Source organism: Phyllobates terribilis, unplaced genomic scaffold (genome assembly GCF_046119375.1).
Source record: "Phyllobates terribilis strain yellow unplaced genomic scaffold, ASM4611937v1 Scaffold_1__5_contigs__length_1240528914, whole genome shotgun sequence".
NCBI classification, from domain to species: domain Eukaryota; kingdom Metazoa; phylum Chordata; class Amphibia; order Anura; family Dendrobatidae; genus Phyllobates; species Phyllobates terribilis.
Genome location: NW_027362761.1, coordinates 943,791,045 through 943,810,654, shown reverse-complemented (window position 1 = coordinate 943,810,654; position 19,610 = coordinate 943,791,045). Strand labels below are relative to the sequence as shown.

General features: G+C 41.4%; 1 protein-coding gene across 2 annotated transcripts in view; it reads left to right on the top strand.

Annotated features, from left to right (window-relative positions):
* The window catches only part of SETD7 (SET domain containing 7, histone lysine methyltransferase), a 44,097-nt gene extending 30,386 nt beyond the window's left edge, over positions 1–13,711 (top strand). The window contains exons 4-7 of one of the 2 annotated variants that reach the window (XM_073655822.1): positions 5,688–5,769; positions 7,686–7,803; positions 8,755–8,912; positions 12,438–13,711. In XM_073655822.1, coding sequence (XP_073511923.1) covers positions 5,688–5,769; positions 7,686–7,803; positions 8,755–8,912; positions 12,438–12,615 — 536 coding nt within the window. In that variant the 3' untranslated portion in view covers positions 12,616–13,711. The remainder of the gene's footprint in view (positions 1–5,687; positions 5,770–7,685; positions 7,804–8,754; positions 8,913–12,437) is intronic. The other variant, XM_073655814.1, reaches the window with a different exon arrangement.
* The last annotated feature ends 5,899 nt before the right edge of the window (positions 13,712–19,610 follow it).

Genomic DNA, 19,610 nt, shown 5'->3' with positions numbered 1-19,610 from the left:
GAGTAGGGGCAGGGAACTTCGATTAGTAGCACCGCTCCAGCGCTGAAATAACAAAAAAAAAATCTGGAGTGGTGCTTTAATGTTTCGTGCTCATGTAGCACTTAAGTTATCGTTTTCTTTTTGACGACTTGTCTTTGGTGAGCTATGCACTTTTAAAATTGGATATGGAAGACTATGCCAGATTTTAAGTTTGGCTTGTAAACCTATGTGTCCTTTTTATATAATCTGCCATCCTGTGTCACACACACTGTAGGAAAGACAAAGTGCAACACGAAGAGAAGAGGGGAAGGGAGCCCAGACACTATGGAAAGAGGGAGTGGAGACCTCTTTGGCTGATATAATATCACCCTGTCTCCCCTACCATCCCTATACTGGTTCTTCACCAATCGCCGAACAGGAAACTTAAGCCCTGTATATCCCTGGAGCTAGGCCCTGTGTAGGGAAGTCCTCACTATAAACTAAAGACAACAAGGGAGACAAACACAAGGAGGAGAAACTTAGCTTGAGCAGACTTCAGAGAGATTACACCAAAATCCTCCAGAGCACCAAAGAGGAAATAAGCAGACTGCAATAGCTCCAAGCCTTCACAAGGGAACATGTGAATATCACCGTCCCCTCCCTGCAGAAAACTGAAAGTATTTAAACACCCAGGCCAGGGTGTTTAATCAGAGCTGGGAGGTAGCTGCTGGGTCCTAAAGTAAGACAGATTTAAGAAGGCGTCTGTAATGCCAAACAAAGTGACCTTCTGCAACCAGCTGCAAAACTACTATCTGCTACATCTGACACACCCGTGACATCCTGTGATCGACCCAACGGTAAACTACTTTGATTGGAGTACGACTACTGGCTGTGTGCCCACGATGCGTTTTTTAAGCGTTTCCGCAGCGGCAGAAACGCTTAAACGCATGGTAGAAGGCCTGCCATGTTCCCCAATGATAATCCGCATGTGCTGTGCACATGCTGCGGAAATTTCCGCTGCGGATTATCATTGCGGAAAAAAACGCAGCACTACAAATTATTTTGCAGAAGTGCTGCATTTTCGCCGCCATTGACTTGCATTAGAACGCATGCATTCCGCTTCACTAGATAAGCACATGCGGAATACATGCATTCAATGTGCAGATGGTACCCAGGTCTAGAGGAGAGGAGACTCTCCTCCGGACCTGGGTACCAAAGAAACTGTAAAATAAATATTATATTATACGCGATGCTGACGTCGGCAGGTCCTTCAGTGTACCGCGATCTGCCGACAGTCAGCACCGAGCAAAGCAAGACTGTGGGGGCCATCAGAAGGAAAGTATAGATTTATTTTTTTGACATTCTCTCGGGTCACACTATATAAATCCATGCCGTTTGCATGGATTTATATAGTGTGACCAAGTTGACAAGCAGTTTCCAAGTGATGCTAAAATCGCTTGGAAAGCGCTTGACAACCCGCATGTGGAAATGCATGTGAAGAACGCTTCACTTCCGCTTGTCCTTGGCAGAAAAAACGCATGTACAATCCGCATGTACAATCCGCATGCGTTTTTTTCTGCCAGGGAGATGCAGAAACGCTCAGGAAAAATACGGAGCATTTCTGCATCGTGGGCACATAGCCTTAGTGAGTAAAGATCGCTCCTTATTTAAAGGGAAGATGAGCCATGGGTTACACTGCTGTGAAACATACTGTAAATGGTATCTAAAACCCTCTGGCTCTGATTCATCAAAGTGTTTACACCAGAAAACACCAAGTTTCAAGCGGCTCAGCCAAATTGGGCAAAGTTGGGGATGAGTCAGGGTGGTGCGAAGCGTGGCTACGCCAATCTGTCAAATTCATCAAAAGAGGCAGCTTTGCTTAAACTAGTCCTTTACTGGAGTAACATCTCTGGTGAGGAGTACGGAGGCGTACTCCTCTGATAAGTGGAGTAACTGTTGTTTTGATTGTTTTTCTTCTATAAATCCATAATACATGTGAAAATAAGAAACTTTGTAATCTATCTTATTAGAGAAATCTACTGCTTTCTCCTTCTGAACGGATCATTCATTCTCAGAATTTAGTCCGCAGGTAAAATGTGTCTTTGGTGAATAAAGATTTGTCCATTACTGAGAGAGATGATGACAGTTGGTGCTGATAAAGTTCTATGGAGAACTGTAACTATAATTTTCAGGAAGAACTTTTAGCAGAATGTTTTATCTTTGCTGTCAACTGTCATCTCCTATTTCAGAAATGAGAAAATATGTCTTCATTGAATACAGGAGATGAAAGAAGGAGATGTCTCAGAGCATGACGAAGGGATAAAGACGCTGATTCAAATGATGTCACTTACTTGACCTGCTGTCATTTTGATAAAATCACTGTTTTATCTTCTGCAGATCTAGCAGTTCTCTGAATACTGAGCCCTGTATAACCCCGCCCACACCACTGATTGGCATCTTTCTGTGTGCACTACACAACAGTTGGCTAGGAAGCACGAGACATCTAGTCCTGTAGTAATAATTTCCTACTGATTAAAACACTGATTTTATTGAAATAGCAACACACTGCACAGTAAATGACACGTCACTGGAATCAGGGTCTCAGTCCCTACATCGTGCTACTCTCGGATTACATGTCAACAAATTGCTGATAAGATTTCCTTTACATGGCGTGCACCTCTTGATGAATTCGACACATCATATTCATGCACGCTCCTCATTGGTGTATGAAACGCCAGTGTTAATGAATCTGGGCCTATATTTCCCTCTAGCTGGCTTTAACCCTGTTACAGAACCTTAACTATATTTAGTGCAAAAACGCTTTGGAAGCCATCTGGGAGTAGTGTAGAACAGGCGGCTTAGTGTACTAGTAGAGTAGGACAGATGGTAGGTGTTAAGAAGCATAGAATCAATGCAGGGACAGTTAATTTCTTCTGTCTAATCCTCCTCTCTATCATTATACCTGTCCCATCATCAGCCTACAGGGTCAGTAAATGACTGTGAATTTGTCTTCAGTTAATGAAAAGAATAAAGTTCATTTTTTAATCGTTCTCTTTAGGTTACAAATGCTACAATTTTAGTACAATAAACCCGTGATCTTGTTTAGTAATTTTGACGCCAAAGATCTGTCGCACTCATTGCATGATACAGTAGCAGGGTGATGATGGGTTAGCTAGGCAGATGGAGGCCTTCTGAAGACCCCCGCGTCTGCCATGTTTGTGCTTGATAGGAGATTGCTAAATTAACAGCGCACTGCGGTATAGAATTATTACTGTGTAGGGATCAAGCAAGCTGTAGTAGGTGTAATAATAATTAATAATATTAGGAAATCCCTCCACTTAGAAATGTAGTGCAATTCTCCTGATAAAATATGTCTCTTACCCCATGTGCAGTGCATTGCAATAGCTTTGGTATCCATGATTATGACCACTAGCAACTAGCTAACTACCTGTCACTATATCAGTGGTCATAACCATGGATACCTAAGCTACTGCAATGCCCTGCACATGAGGAAAGAGGCATAGTGAATCAGAAGAACTATACTACATATCTAATTGGAGGTATTTGTAATCTTATTACACCTACTACATATTGAGATAGCATCTTGGAAGTGGAAATGCTCCTTTAAGTCTGTAAAAAGAGAAGAATGCTTTTTCAAAAGTGCTAGCTATTTTTTATTTTTACATTCTGTCCCAGATTTGACCATATTCAAGACACACACTTCCATCTTGTACTGTCTGTATAGACAGTATGGCAAAACATGTGTGCTTTAACAACCAGGTCCGTTAATTTTATTTTGTAATTTTTTTTTTCTCACTTCCACATTGAAGGATCTATAACCTCTGTTGCTGAAGCTTGTTTATTTCCTGAATGAGTTGTATATACACTGCTCAAAAAAATAAAGGGAACACTTAAAGAACAGAAAATAACTCCCAAGTAAATCAAACTTCTGTGAAATCAAACTGTCCACTTAGGAAGCAACACTGATTGACAATCAATTTCACATGCTGTTGTGCAAATGGAATAGACAATAGATGGAAATTATTGGCAATTATCAAGACACCCTCAATAAAGGAGTGGTTCTGCAGGTGGGGACCACAGACCACATCTCAGTACCAATGCTTTCTGGCTGATGTTTTGGTCACTTTTGAATGTTGGTTGTGCTTTCACACTCGTGGTAGCATGAGAAGGACTCTACAACCCACAGAAGTTGCTCAGGTAGTGCAGCTCATCCAGGATGGCACATCAATGCGAGCTGTGGCAAGAAGGTTTGCTATGTCTGTCAGAGTAGTGTCCAGAGGCTGGAGGTGCTACCAGGAGACAGGCCAGTACACGAGACGTGGAGGGGGCTGTAGGAGGGCAACAACCCAGCAGCAGGACCGCTACCTCCGCCTTTGTGCAAGGAGGAACAGGAGGAGCACTGCCAGAGCCCTGCAAAATGACCTCCAGCAGGCCACAAATGTGCATGTGTCTGCACAAACGGTTAGAAACCGACTCCATGAGAGTGGTATGAGGGCCCGACGTCCACAGATGGGGGTTGTGCTCACAGCCCAACACCGTGCAGGACGCTTGGCATTTGCCACAGAACACCAGGATTGGCAAAGTCGCCACTGGCTCAATGTGCTCTTCACAGATGAAAGCAGGTTCACACTGAGCCCATATGACAGACTTGAGAGTCTGGAGACGGCGTGGAGAGCAATCTGCTTGCCTGCAACATCCTTCAGCATGACCGGTTTGGCAGTGGGTCAGTAATGGTGTGGGGTGGCATTTCTTTGGAGGGCCGCACAGCCCTCCATGTGCTCGCCAGAAGTAGCCTGACTACCATTAGGTACCGAGATGAGATCCTCAGACCCCTTGTCAGACCATATGCTGGTGCGGTTGGCCCTGGGTTTCTCCTAATGCAGGACAATGCCAGACCTCATGTGGCTGGTGTGTGTCAGCAGTTCCTGCAAGATGAAGGCATTGAAGCTATGGACTGGCCCGCCCGTTCCCCAGACCTGAATCCGATTGAGCACATCTGGGACATCATGTCTCGCTCCATCCACCAACGTCACGTTGCACCACAGACTGTCCAGGAGTTGGCGGACGCTTTAGTCCAGATCTGGGAGGAGATCCCAAAGGAGACCATCCGCAACCTCATCAGGAGCATGCCCAGGCGTTGTAGGGAGGTCATACAGGCACGTGGAGGCCACACACAATACTGAGCCTCATTTTGACTTGTTTTAAGGACATTACATCAAAGTTGGATCAGCCTGTAGTGTGTTTTTCCATTTTAATTTTGGGGGTGACTCCAAATCCAGGCCTCCATTGGTTAATAAATTTGATTTCCATTGATGATTTTTGTGTGATTTTGTTGTCAGCACATTCAACTTTGTACAGAACAAAGTATTCAATGAGAATATTTCATTCATTCAGATCTAGGATGTGTTATTTGAGTGTTCCCTTTATTTTTTGGAGCAGTGTATATTTTTTCAATACCACTATTCTGGGGCACATGCTGTATTAATTAGCTTTTATTTATTTTTGGGTGGCACTGATGCAACTTCCCCCTCCTTTACCCCCACAGCAATTCCCTTATTATTCTTTTCATTTATATTTCTCATGTATCAAGTCAACTTAAGAATGCCTGGAGACGAGCGTATGAAAAAACCGTCCGCGTTTCATCCAGACTGATTATTGCTAGCAGTGAATGGTTGACACTTCTACAACTGTTCCTCTTGTTTTTGTAGGTAAAGTTTATACATTTGATAAATCTACTTCATCCGGCATTTCTACAAGTCCTTTGCTCCCAGACCCCTATGAATCAGAAAGGTGAGATGAATAATATTAAGGTTATTCAAAGATGAACGAATTAACATTTTATGTCTATAAGATGAAGTTGTGCTATTAGTTTTACATACATCAGGCAGAATTCATAACTGTGCACTATATTTTGAAAAAAATAAATGATCCTACACACATTAATCATTACAGAGGGAATATTGGTTAGTTGAAGCTATTAAAGGGTTAGTACCAAAAAATCAAATTTATCCTAAGATTTGGGCTCTGCATAGAGCAAAGTGTGCATGCACAGGCTCTACTCCATTCATTTTCTGTGGGACTGCCAAGTACAGCGCTTGAAATTTTTCAGCAGTCCCAAAGGCAATGAATGGTGCAGAGGTCACGTTTGCAGATCTTTGTTCCGCTCAGGATATTCTGGTTTTAAATTCTGGGAATCCCAGTGGTTTGTTTCCCAGCTATCAAGTTATTTTCCATACTATATGTTTTTTTTTGTTTTGTTTTTTTGTTGTGGGGCTGGGGGTGGGAGAAGAGTGGTTTGGGGATAACTGCTTAATCATTACTAAAATTAGGTTGCCGTAATCAAAAGTCCAGATAACCTTGGAGGTGCCATGACGCAGCCAAGTCACGTTGACATTCAAGTCAATGCATTTTTCTATCCATATTAATAACTGTTTAAGATGGATATGTATATTTTTTTCACTTTTAATAAATGCATCATTTATTATCAACTTGAAACTGCCCCATCTTGCATGCCGGCATGGTTTTCAAACCAGGTTAATAGGAGTAAGAAAAGATTGAACATGTACACAGCAGTGTAGTTTTTACACTACTGTGCATTCTGTTCATTTTTTTTTTTTCTTTTTCTTTTTTTGTGCCTCTTTTTCAGGCTTACTCTAATGTTAATAGAAAACGGGGATATGGCACTGCCAGGGCGTAACTATTGACTGGGCCCGCGCGGGAGGGAGGCCCGCCGATCCCAGCACCAACCTCAGCTGGATGTTCGTTCAATCTCACACATTCAGCTTAAGTGTATTGCAGTGCAGGGACCCTCCGGCTCCTTGCGCTGCAATACGTGCCGCTGGCCATTCAGAGGCCAGCAGCTGACGTCAGCATGCCAGGCCTTCGCTTCTAATGACAGTGATGGCTATCATCCGTTTCGCTTGAGTCATGTTTCTTCTGAGCTTGTGTGTATAAGGTGCTGAGGCCCTTTTAACAATGCGTTAGGTGTCAACTTTGAGAGTATACGTATGTAAATAATAATAATAAAAACCCCTCCGTTTTAAGAGAAATAAATACTTCGGAACTGTTCTTACATGTGGTGACAGATTCCACCCACCACCCCTTCTTTAATTTTTAATCTGGCTATTTGCTCTTAAACTATTTGTGCATGTTCTCATCCAGATAATTATGTGGACATCCATTATGCTGCACTATTCAGACCTGTAAAGTTGCCCTTAGTCTAGAAATAGAGCCTGATTTTTCTACTGGAGGTGGCCTTGATTAGATTCTAAAGCATTGAACTGTAACGAGTCCTTTCCTTGCCCTTGTACATGCAGGTAAGAAGATCTGCTTTTCTAGCAGCGCATAGGCTATCATTCTTTCTATAAAGTAACTTGCATATTGGTTTTAGAGGTCATTGTAAAACCTATTTCTAAAAAGAAAATGTATAATATACTGAATACTTGTGTTGTAGGTATATTTGCTACATTTGCTGTACACGTATGTCTGCAGACCTCATGTACTGGTTAGAGTTCCATACATTTGAAGGTTTACTCCACTTGATAGAAGGTAGAATCGGTGGATACAAGCTGCCTGCTCAGACTGTTCCTACATAGGACACTTTGTTTTATATTCTGCTATTAGGGAGTCCTTTTCTGTTATCTTCACTTGTAATTGCTATCTGATGACTATCTCTGGACTTTCATCTGTTTTTTTTTCATCTCTAGAGTGTACGTAGCTGTTTCTATGATTTCTAATGCTGGAGAAGGTCTCTACGCTAATATAAGCACAGGTCCTCGTACTGTGATGTCGTTTTATAATGGTGTGCGGATTACACATCAGGAGGTATGACTTCAGAAACTAACACAATCTATGCTGGACAGATTACATCCCTGAATTCTAGTAAGGGTTTCCCCACACTGCATTTATAGTGCTTGTCGAAGGTATATACCATAAGGGTTTTCCCAACATATGCCAGTGTGGAGTCCTGCATCACCCACGGGTTCCCATGTTAGAAACGTGTAAACCGTGCAGTATGTGGGTTTTTTTTTCTGCTACATGTTTCTGTATAGAATACGCAGCAGATTAATCTACTCCAACCCAATGAAAGGGGTTTACCTGCCCGGTAGAGGCCTAACGGAACCTCTTGTATAGCCTTATCGAGCGACTGGGGCCCCTTGAACATGTTTGGATGTGCTGGGCAGCTGCAGTGTGAATTCGGCCACACACAGCTATCTCTTTGATTGCATTGTCCAGTCATTTGGTTATCAACCAAGCATCACTTTGTGTATGTGTGCCCATACTCTCCTCCTAATCTGGTCTCTGGATCCATTCAGGAAGAAGAGCTGCGGTAGTATTGCTAAAGATAACTTCTACAATATAACCTGATCATGGCAATTTAAAGGGAACCCAACTGCTGATCCACGTGCAGCATGTATCAGCCGCTGGCTGTATATTGTCAGCCATACAGTATATGTTTAATTCTAGAAACACATAGTTTAATAGCCGCTAGGGACTGAGCTACATGGGAGACTAGTCAGACAGGCGGGTCACCAGCGGCTTCTCTGCACCCGCTGCCCTGGAATGATAGGTGTTACACAGGGAGAGACCTGCCAATTCAGGGCAGAGGGTGGGGAGAACCCGCAGTGCTTCAGAATTAAACATGTATATGACTGAAATAAATTAGCCAGCATCTGATGCATGCTGCCCAACATGCATGCACAACAGAATTGTGTACTTTACCTCCTCTTCCCAGCAGTATTAAGAATCATGTCCCCTTTCTGATTTCACTACTAGGTGGACAGTAGAGACTGGTCGTTAAATGGCAACACCATTTCCTTAGATGATGAAACTGTAATTGATGTACCAGATCCCTACAACAAGACTACTAAGTATTATGCATCCTTGGGACACAAGGCCAACCACTCTTTTTCTCCTAACTGTATTTATGACACGTGAGTACAATACTCTTAACTTACTGGAAATGTTGAACTAGACAAAACTCATCCCCAAGGTGCCTATATACAATAAAAACAAAAAGGTAGCTGAAATAAAAATCTGATCTCCACCAAATACCTGATTGTCTTCACATAGCACTACTTTCCTGGTCTTCATTTTCTTATACAAGTCTCATTGGCACATTCTCTACACCGTGTGCAGAATTATTAGGCAAATGAGTATTTTGATCACATGATATTTTTTATACATGTTGTCCTACTCCAAGCTGCATAGGCTTGAGAGCCAACTACCAATTAAGTAAATCTGGTGATGTGCATCTCTGTAATGAGGAGCGGTGTTGACTAATGACATCAACACCCTATATAAGGCGTGCTTAATTATTAGGCAACTTCCTTTCCTTTGGCAAAATGGGTCAGAAGAGAGATTTGACGGGCTCTGAAAAGTCCAAAATTGTGAGATGTCTTGCAGAGGGATGCAGCAGTCTTGAAATTTCTAATCTTTTGAAGCGTGATCACCGAACAATCAAGCGTTTCATGGCAAATAGCCAACAGGGTCGCAAGAAGCGTGTTGGCCAAAAAAGGCACAAAATAACTGCCCATGAATTGAGGAAAATCAAGCGTGAAGATGCCATTCGCCACCAGTTTTGCCATATTTCAGAGCTGCAACGTTACTGGAGTATCAAAAAGCACAAGGTGTGCGATACTCAGGGACATGGCCAAGGTAAGGAAGGCTGAAAAACGACCACCTTTGAACAAGAAACATAAGATAAAACGTCAAGAATGGGCCAAGAAATATCTTAAGACTGATTTTTCAAAGGTTTTATGGACTGATGAAATGAGAGTGACTCTTGATGGGCCAGATGGATGGGCCAGAGGCTGGATCAGTAAAGGGCAGAGAGCTCCACTCAGACTCGGACACCAGCAAGGTGGAGGTGGGGTACTGGTGTGGGCTGGTATCAAAGATGAACTTGTGGGACCTTTTCGGGTTAAGGATGGAGTGAAGCTCAACTCCCAGACCTACTGTCGGTTTCTGGAAGACAACTTCAAGCAGTGGTACAGGAAGAACTCGGTATCGTTCAAGAAAAACATGATTTTCATGCAGGACAATGCTCCATCACATGCATCCTACTACTTCACAGTGTGGCTTGCCAGTAAAGGTCTAAAAGAAGAAAAAATGTCATGGCCCCCTTGTTCACCTGATCTGAACCCCATAGAGAACCTGTGGTCCATCATAAAATGTGAGATCTACAGGGAGGGAAAACAGGACACCTCTCGGAACAGTGTCTGGGAGGCTGTGGTGGCTGCTGCAAGCAATGGTGATCGAAAACAGATCAAGCAACTGACAGAATCTATGGATGGAAGGCTGCTGAGTGTCATCATAAAGAAAGGTGGCTATATTGATCACTAATTTTTTTGGTTTTTGTTTTTGCATGTCAGAAATGTTTATTTCTAAATTTTGTGCACTGATATTGGTTTACCTGGTGAAAATAAACAAGTGAGATGGGATTATATTTGGTTTTTATTAAGTTGCCTAATAATTCTGCACAAACAGAGATCCTCCTAAGATAGCCAAATAAAAAAAAAAAACCACTCCAACTTCCAAAAATATTAAGCTTGGATATTTATGAATCTTTTGGGTTGATTGAGAACATACAGTAGTTGTTGATCAGTAATAAAAATAAAATACAACTTGCCTAATAATTCTGCACACAGTGTGGTTTTCCGAAGCATATGTCAGGAATGTAGTGTGTTGTGTGCCTGCTGACATTATTGTAGAATAATATAATAAAACTGTATAGTAGCACGTCAGGGTTACAGTTTTCAAATAATTCACATTGCGATCAGGTTTCTCTGAATTCTTTCTTTGACTTCATTGAGTGTGAATGGTTAGAGCCCTTCTGCTTTTGGTCTACAAACTACCCTTGTTCAGCTGTAAACACTAAAATGATACAAATACCATAGTGAATGCACATATGTCATTATTCTGCATTATACCACATGAAATGGACCTGTGCCTATAGGTTCGTTAAAGGAGAAAATTTGTATATGTAAATGTGTTTTCAGTTATATTTAAGGGGTTGTCCTCTTCCAGAAAATCATGGTCCCCGGGCGCTTTTTATTATTTTTTTTTAAATACCAAAGAGAATAAGAGAATCCTTTTTTAGGTTGTTTTTTTTTTTTTTGTTTGTTTGTTTTTTTCTTCCTTCTACTCTCCTTTTGGTCTGCCGCCGAATATCCACCACTATTCCAAGTATCTGAAATTAGCTGTAGCTCTTAGTGTGTAGAATGTCTCGCTCAAAGTTGCTGAGCTCAGTGATTGGCTGTCGAAGTGGCGTCAGAGCTGCAGCCAATATTAGATGCTAGGAGCAGTGGCGGAGACTCGGAAGGGGAGGAAAGCTTTCTTTTTTTAACAAATTGTTTTCAGGGACTGGTACTTTTTGAAAAGTGACAACCCCTTTAATTGGGTAATAACAGTGCTGTGCAAGTAAGAGGAGGACCCCCGAAAGGGACGAGGGAGAAGGCTGCAGAGTGCATTATTATTTTTAATAATATTTATTTTTAGAGCACCATTGATTCCATGGTGCTTTACATGAGAAGGGGGTTATATTCAGGATACAAATATAAAACACAGGGAACAAACTAACAATGACAGACTGGTCGAGAAAGGAGAGGCCCCTGCCCTTGTGGGCTTACATTTTACAGCAAAGGAGAAGGAGACAGTAGGTTGGGGGGTTGTGGCAGCTTTGGTGGCAGCGGGGTCATTGCAGGCTGTAAGCTGTCTTGAATAGATGGGTTTTCAAGTTCCGTCTGAAGGTTCCGATTGTGGCGGATAGTCTGATGTGTTGAGGCACAGAATTCCAGAGCATGAAGACACACGGGAGAGGTCTTGGAGGCGATTGGTTGAGGAACATATGTGTGGAGGAGAGAAGGAGGTCTTGGGAGGACTGGAGGTTGCGTGTTGGAAGATATCTGGATACTACGTATTTCAGTGTTTTATGTGCCTGGGATGTAGTTTCTGTGAAACTTATTGTGAGGCGTCCCCTGTTTTTAGGACCTGATAGTTTGTGCTAATGATTGCCAACGTCTTCTCTATTACTGTGTATAGGCGGAAAACTGTCAGTCACTGACTGGCAGGGATGACCGGGGTTGACTCATGAGCGCTGCACTTAATAATAAAGTATATATCTCATATAAAATACACAACATCAACATATATAACTTCTAGATTGCTGAGAATACCTTGTTCTGACCTATTCCTTTTAGTATGTGACCTATTTGATAGGTGGGGTTTATAATGCCAGATGACTTGTAACACTTGATACTGACTGCATATCTACATAGTTGCCATTTATTGTTGTAGCTCGGTCTGTCCCTATTTGCATTTGGCTGCAGACTCAAAATTATGAGCTGTAAAAAAAATAAATAAAAATAAGCGTTTCCGTGTGTGAAGATAGAAGTTATCACACTTTCCTATCTAAACTGTAATGTTTTCTTGAATTCTATGTTGTCTTCTTTCTTAAGGTTTGTTCATCCTAGATTTGGACATATCAAGTGTATCCGAACCATTGCAGCAGTGGAAAAAGACGAGGAACTTACTGTGGCGTACGGCTACGACCACAACTCTGCAGGGAAAAATGGCCCCGAGGCCCCAGAATGGTATCGACAGCAGCTGAAGGAATTTGAGCTGACTCAGAAGTGAACGGCCAAGCTTTTCTTCTGCGCTCTGGGTAACTGGATCTATGCATTTTGTTTTTACCGAAGGTTTTTGGACTTTCCTATGGTCGCTGAGAATAACAATCAACTAATCTTCATCTTGTGATATTTCTCGTTATCAAACTTTTAGTCAAAATACCTATCAACATTGTGACCGTATCTTACACTAAATAAGACTAATGCTAGGCGAATACTGTGCGGATTAGTACATATTTTTCAGGTTTAACTTGGGCATCAGAGTGGAAAAAGGGTATAAATGTTAGGACTCCAAATATAGAGGATTTGTGTCTATGCCTTTTGTGCTGGTTACAATACACTAGGACGCTGTAGTGTAAGTTGGCAGTCCATGTTAGAGATGGGAAAGGATGACTGTTGTCTTTACTGCAATGTGTATTTTCTATGTACATAGGAAAAAACTACAGAAGGGTAAAGTTTCTAGGATTATTTATAAATCTGCCTGTGGTAGGACTGCACATTTAGGTGTGGGGAACTGCAAACTAGAGATCTTTTGGTACACTTTTTTTGTATCATGTAATGCCCTATGTAGCGTGTACTAGACTGTGAAAGAATATTGCAAGGAGGATGAGTATTTATTAAAATAATTATGCACAAAAATGTATGTATAAAATGCTTTTCTAACTTAATGACCTGTTAATATTGCATGTGTAAAGAATGCATTCCCTGCAAGAGATTTAAAGGCTTCTTCTTGTCCACCAGAAAGATGCCAAAGAGTGTGCTTTAGGCACTCGGCAGGTACCGTATATGTCTGTAAACATTTTAGTGATTTCAGTAAGTGTAATCTGCTTTATTCTTCTATACAATGGGCTATCACACGGGGTTGCCTTTCCATGGCGTATGGCACAGTGCTATATGCCAGGAGATTTTACCATCTCCTACATATTTCTACAGTGTTAGACTGCTAAATCATCCCACCTTTTTCACATCAGTGTTCTGACATATACCACTTTATAACAACCATACAATTGGTTATAATTAGGGTTGAGTAAGTATGTTCTGTCCGAGTATGCTCAGGCCGAGCTCCGAGTATTTACAGCTGCTCGGTGATATGGTTGAATCGCTCCCGTGTGCATGATTTGCAACTGTTTGACAGCTTTATTACATGGGAGGAATGTGTAAGAAATAGACATACCTCACATGTATTAAAACTGTCAAACAGTCGCAAATCATGCACATGGGAGCGATTCAAACATATCACCGAGCAGCTATAAATACTCGGTGCTCGGCCCGAGCATACTCGGCGAAAGGGTTAATAGAACATACTCGCTCAACACTAGTTATAATGTTAATGTATGTTATAGTTTTATAGGCAGTGGCCAGTGGTACAAGTATCTCCTTTGCTTCTTAGACTTTTTGATATGTGGGTTTTTTTTTATAAGATACTAAGGCTTTGTTCCCACGATGAGCTTTTAGTGCGTTTTTTTACGCTGCATATTTTTTTTGCGTCAAAAACGCAGCGTCTTACAGTTCCAGCAGAGTAGATGGGATGTATAGGAATCTCATGTCCTTTGTGCTTTTATTTTACTCAGCGTAAACTGACCTGCGGTGCGTGTTTCAAATTTGCAGCATGTCAATTTCTCTTGCGAGTTGGCTGAGTTTTCTGTGCAGATTTTCCAACTAGACTTGCATTAGATGCGGAAAATCCGCAGGTAAAAACCGCACATTCATTTTTAGCGCATCAAAAACGCATGCAATCCGCACCAACGTATATCAATAAAGTTTTGTCAAAGCCAAATACCTGGAAGTTTCAAAAACAGCTTTATTTAAGGCATGACACACCAACAAGAAACAAAAACTGCAGCGTCAAAAACGCCATAAAAATGCATGTAAATAAAATGCAATAAAAAAAAAACGCAAATAACCTAATTTAAATATTCATAATAATGAGCATCAAAAGCTCCTAGTGGGAACGTAGGCTAAAAGTGGCCAAGAGAAAACTTTTGGCGTCCATTGGGTTAAGGGAGGCCTATGACTACATTAAAGGGATTTTCCCATGAGCAACATACATTTTAATCAATTGATCTTGCAATAATATGTTTCACAATTAGATGTGTTTAAAAAAAAAAAAAAAAAAAAAAAAGATATCCCTATGCTGAGATAATCTTAAATGTGCCCCTGCTGTGTACTGTGCAATGGCTTTGTCTGACTGTGCAGGTACATGGTCTGATCATACCACAGCTCCTGGGCAGGGGAGGAAGCAAAAGAGTATACAGACAGGACAGCATAGAATCTCAGCTGCTACTTTCTATGAGGTAAAAGATTTCCCTGTCCGTTTAAATACGTTGTTTCTCTCACAGTAAGGGTAGGTTCACAGATCCGTTTTTTTTTTTTATTATTATTCTCCCTTGTCATCTGTGTGTAGTCCGTATTATGTCATCTTTTTTTTTTACAGCAGAAGCTATTCATCATTTACAAGAGCCTTTACAGTTTCCTATGTTACAATGTATCTGTAAAAATCGGATATTTTACTGTGGCATGCAATGATTTTTTTTTTTTTCTTTCTTGCAACCATAGACTTGAATGGGTGAGTCTCATCCGACTAGCTGAGTCAAATCGAGCGTGCTGCAACTTTTTTTTTTTTTAACCCCTTTACAGCCTGTGACGTATTAGTACGCACAGGCTGTAATCCCCCGGTTCAGTGAGGGCTCCGGCGGTGAGCCCGCACTGAAGTGAGCACATGTCAGCTGATTATTACAACTGACATGTGCACGCAACAGCCGCGGGTGGAATCTCGATCCACCCGCGGCTGTTAACATGTTAAATGCCGCTGTCAATCTCCGACCGCGACATTTAACGCGCACTTCCGGGAAGCGCGTCCTAAGCCCCCCCCATCGGCGACCCCGTCACGTGATCGCGGGTCACCGATGGGTGGGCATGACAACCCAGGGTCTGCAGCAGACGCCTGCAGTTGTCATGAGCTGGTCGCTATGAGCGCCACCTAGTGGTTGGCGCTCATAGCACAGGACCATTTCTGCTGCATACAGGGGATCTGCTGATCACCTGTATGTAGCAGAGGCGATCGGATAGTTGCTGAGTTGCTGCTACTAGTCTCCTATGGAGACTATAGAAGCATGCAAAAAGTGGAAAAAAAAAGTTTAAAAATATAAAAGTTTAAATCACCCCCCTTTCGCCCCATTCAAAATAAAATAATAATAAAAAAAACCCTACATAGACATATTTGGTATCGCCGCGTTCAGAATCGCCCGATCTATCAATATAAAAAAAGAATTAATCCGATCGGTAAACGGCGTAACAAGAAAAAAAATTCTAAACGCCAGAATTACGTTTTTTGATCGCCGTAAAATTGCAATAAAATGCAATAACGGGCGATCAAAACATCGGGTCTACACCAAAATGTTATCAATAAAAACGTCAGCCCGGCGTGCAAAAAATAAGCCCTCACCCAGCCCCAGATCCCGAAAAATGGAGACGCTACGGGTCTTAAAAAATGGCGCTATTTTATTTTATTTTTTTACCAAATTTTTGAAAAAAATTTCACCACTTAAATAAAAAAGAACCTATACATGTTTGGTGTCTACGAACTCATAATGACCTGGAGAATAAGAATGGCAGGTCAGTTTTAGCATTCAGTGAACGTGGTAAAAAAAATAAAGAAAACACAACTGTGGTATTGCACTTTTTTGGGAATTTCACCGCACTTTTTTCCCGTTTTCCCGTACACGATATGGTAAAATTAGTAATGGCGTTGAAAAGTACAACTTGTCCTGCAAAAAATAAGCCCTCACATGGCCATATTGACCAAAAAATAAAAATGCTATGGCTCTGGGAACAAGAGGAGCAAAAAACGAAAATGCAAAAACGAAAAATCCCAAGGTTGCGAAAGGGTTAAACACTGAATCAGTCTTAAGAAAAAAAATGTTCATCTGCATTGCCCCATTGAGTAACATTGGTCCAAGCATGTTTTGTTTTTTTTTTTTTTTTTTATGGATAGCACTCATCCAATTTATATGGTCGTATGCATGAGCCCTAAGAAATAGCTGTGATCCCCTGCTGTCCTGTCTGTATACTCTTTTGCTTCCTCCCCTGCCCAGGAGCTGTGGTATGATCAGACCATGTTCCTATACGGTCAGACACAGCCATTACACAGTACACAGCAGGGGCACATTTATAAGATTGTCAGCACAATAACATTTTTTTAATGACATCCAAATATGGAAATTATTATTCCAAGATCTATTGATTAAAGTATACTTTGTTAGTAGGAAAACCCCTTTTAAATGTTTGAACCAGAAGCTTACTAAGGCCCCAGTACGCATAACAACTATTAAATTGGCTGAATCTGACGATCGTTTTATATACAGTTATATGAAAAAGTTTGGGCACCCCTATTAATCTTAAGCTTATTGTTTTATAAAAATTGGTGTTTTTGCAAGAGCTATTTCAGTTTGATATATGTAATAACTGTTGGACACAGTAATGTTTCTGCCTTGAAATGAGGTTTATTGTACTAACAGAAAATGTGCAATCTGCATTCAAACAAAATTTGACAGGTGCATAAGTATGGGCACCTCACCAGAAAAGTGACATTAATATTTAGTAGATCCTCCTTTTGAAAAAATAACAGCCTCTAGTCGCTTCCTGTAGCTTTTAATGAGTTCCTGGATCCTGGATGAAGGTATTTTTGACCATTCCTCTTTACAAAACAATTCCAGTTCAGCTAAGTTTGATGGTCGCCGAGCATGGACAGCCCTCTTCAAATGATCCCACAGATGTTCAATGATATTCAGGTCTGGGGACTGGGATGGCCATTCCAGAACATTGTAATTGTTCCTCTGCATGAATGCCTGAGTAGATTTGGAGCAGTGTTTTGGATCATTGTCTTGCTGAAAGATCCATCCCCTGCGTAACTTCAACTTTATCACGGATTCTTGAACATTATTGTCAAGAATCTGCTGATACAGAGTGGAATCCATGCGTCCCTCAACTTTAACAAGATTCCCGGTGCCGGCATTGGCCACACAGCCCCAAAGCATGATGGAACCTCCACCAAATTTTACTGTGGGTAGCAAGTGTTTTTCTTGGAATGCTGTGTTGTTGTTTTTTTGCCGTCATGCATAACGCCTTTTTGTATGACCAAACAACTCAATCTTGGTTTCATCAGTCCACAGGACCTTCTTCCACAAAGAAATTGGCTTCTCCAAATGTGCTTTTGCATACCTCAGCAGACTCTGTTTGTGGCGTGCTTGCAGAAATTGCTTCTTTCGCATCACTCTCCCATACAGCTTCTCCTTGTGCAAAGTGCGTTGTATAGTTGACCGATGCACAGTGACACCATCTTCAGCAAGTTGATGCTGCAGCTCTCTGGAGGTGGTCTGAGGATTGTCCTTGACTGATCTCACCATTCTTCTTCTCTGCCTTTCTGATGTTTTTCTTGGCCTGCCACTTCTGGCCTTAACAAGAACTGTCCCTGTGTTCTTCCATTTCCTTACTATGTTCCTCACAGTGGAAACTGACAGGTTAAATCTCTGAGACAGCTTTTTGTATCCTTCCCCTGAACAACTATGTTGAATAATCTTTGTTTTCAGATCATTTGACAGTTGTTTTGAGGAGCCCATGATGACACTTTTCAGAGGAGATTCAAACAGGAGAACAACTTGCAAGTGGCCACTTTAAGTAGCTTTTCTCATGATTGCATATACCTGGCTATGAAGTTCAAAGCTCAATGAGGTTACAAAACCAAAAAAAGTGCTTTAGTAAGTCAGTAAAAAGTAGGTAGGAGTATTTAAAACAAGAAAATGATAAGGGTGCCCATACTTATCCACCTGTCAAATTTTGTTTGAATGCAGATTGCACATTTTCTGTTAGTACAATAAACCTCATTTCAAGGCAGAAAGATTACTGTGTCCAACAGTTATTACATATATCAAACTGAAATAGCTGTTGCAAAAACACCAATTTTTATAAAACATTAAGCTTAAAATTAATAGGGGTGCCCAAACTTTTTCATATAACTGTATGTGGTCCTCCTGACTCTAACCTGACAGATGTCAGAAGACAAAGATCAGGCAGCGGCTTGCAGCACTCTCCCTATTCAAAAAGTATGATCGCTCAACCGAGCCGATTATTCAACCTTATGGATGAGCAGGGAGACATAGCAGTCAGCAAGATGAGTGTTCAGTTGCAGCACTTTAAAGGTGTTGATCGATCTAAAATGAAAAGTCTGCAGTCGCTCTGTGTGACTGCAGACTCATGAATCCCCCCCCACCCCCATGCACTGTGAGGATTCGCCGGTGTCTGGCCCAGTAATGGTGGTGACATAGCCTACGCCGTACAAGGGTATGGAGCAAGGCCACTCCCACTAGATGTCTTCTGCCCGGGAGTATGCATATAGCATACATCACCACCGTTCCTGTGTGCTAGGGGATTCACAAGTCATACAGTGACTGCAGACTTTTCATTTTAGACTGGACAACCCCTTTAAGGATAGCCCCTTTTCTTTACACTGATTTAAGTAAAATGTTTGCTTATTATATATAATATCTTATTTTATACACATGTATATGAAGGGCAGGAAGTCCAAGACGCACCCTTTCTCCAGAATTAGTGAATGTGCTGGTCCTTGTACACCTCACACTTTATACTGCTGTTTGTCACCAGGTTCACACACTAGGGGTACGAACTTGCCAACAATGGTCTACTGGTCAAAACATGGCATAACCCTTTTGGACTATGCTTGTGACCAGACTATAGGTGTCCACAAGGGTTACCATTGTAGTAGCAATGTGAGATATGGTATTGGTTTACTCGCATAACTGTTTAGGACAGCAGAACTTCTTAATGTATTGTAACTATTCACATTGTATTATTTGAAACTTAAAACATCTGCAAATATGAATGTTTTTATGACTTCATTCTGTTACTGCTTTATTCAGGATTCTAGTAGGATGTTCTCATATAGTGGGGGTGGCTTTTTTCGTGCAGAAAAGGGCATCTTTTTACAAA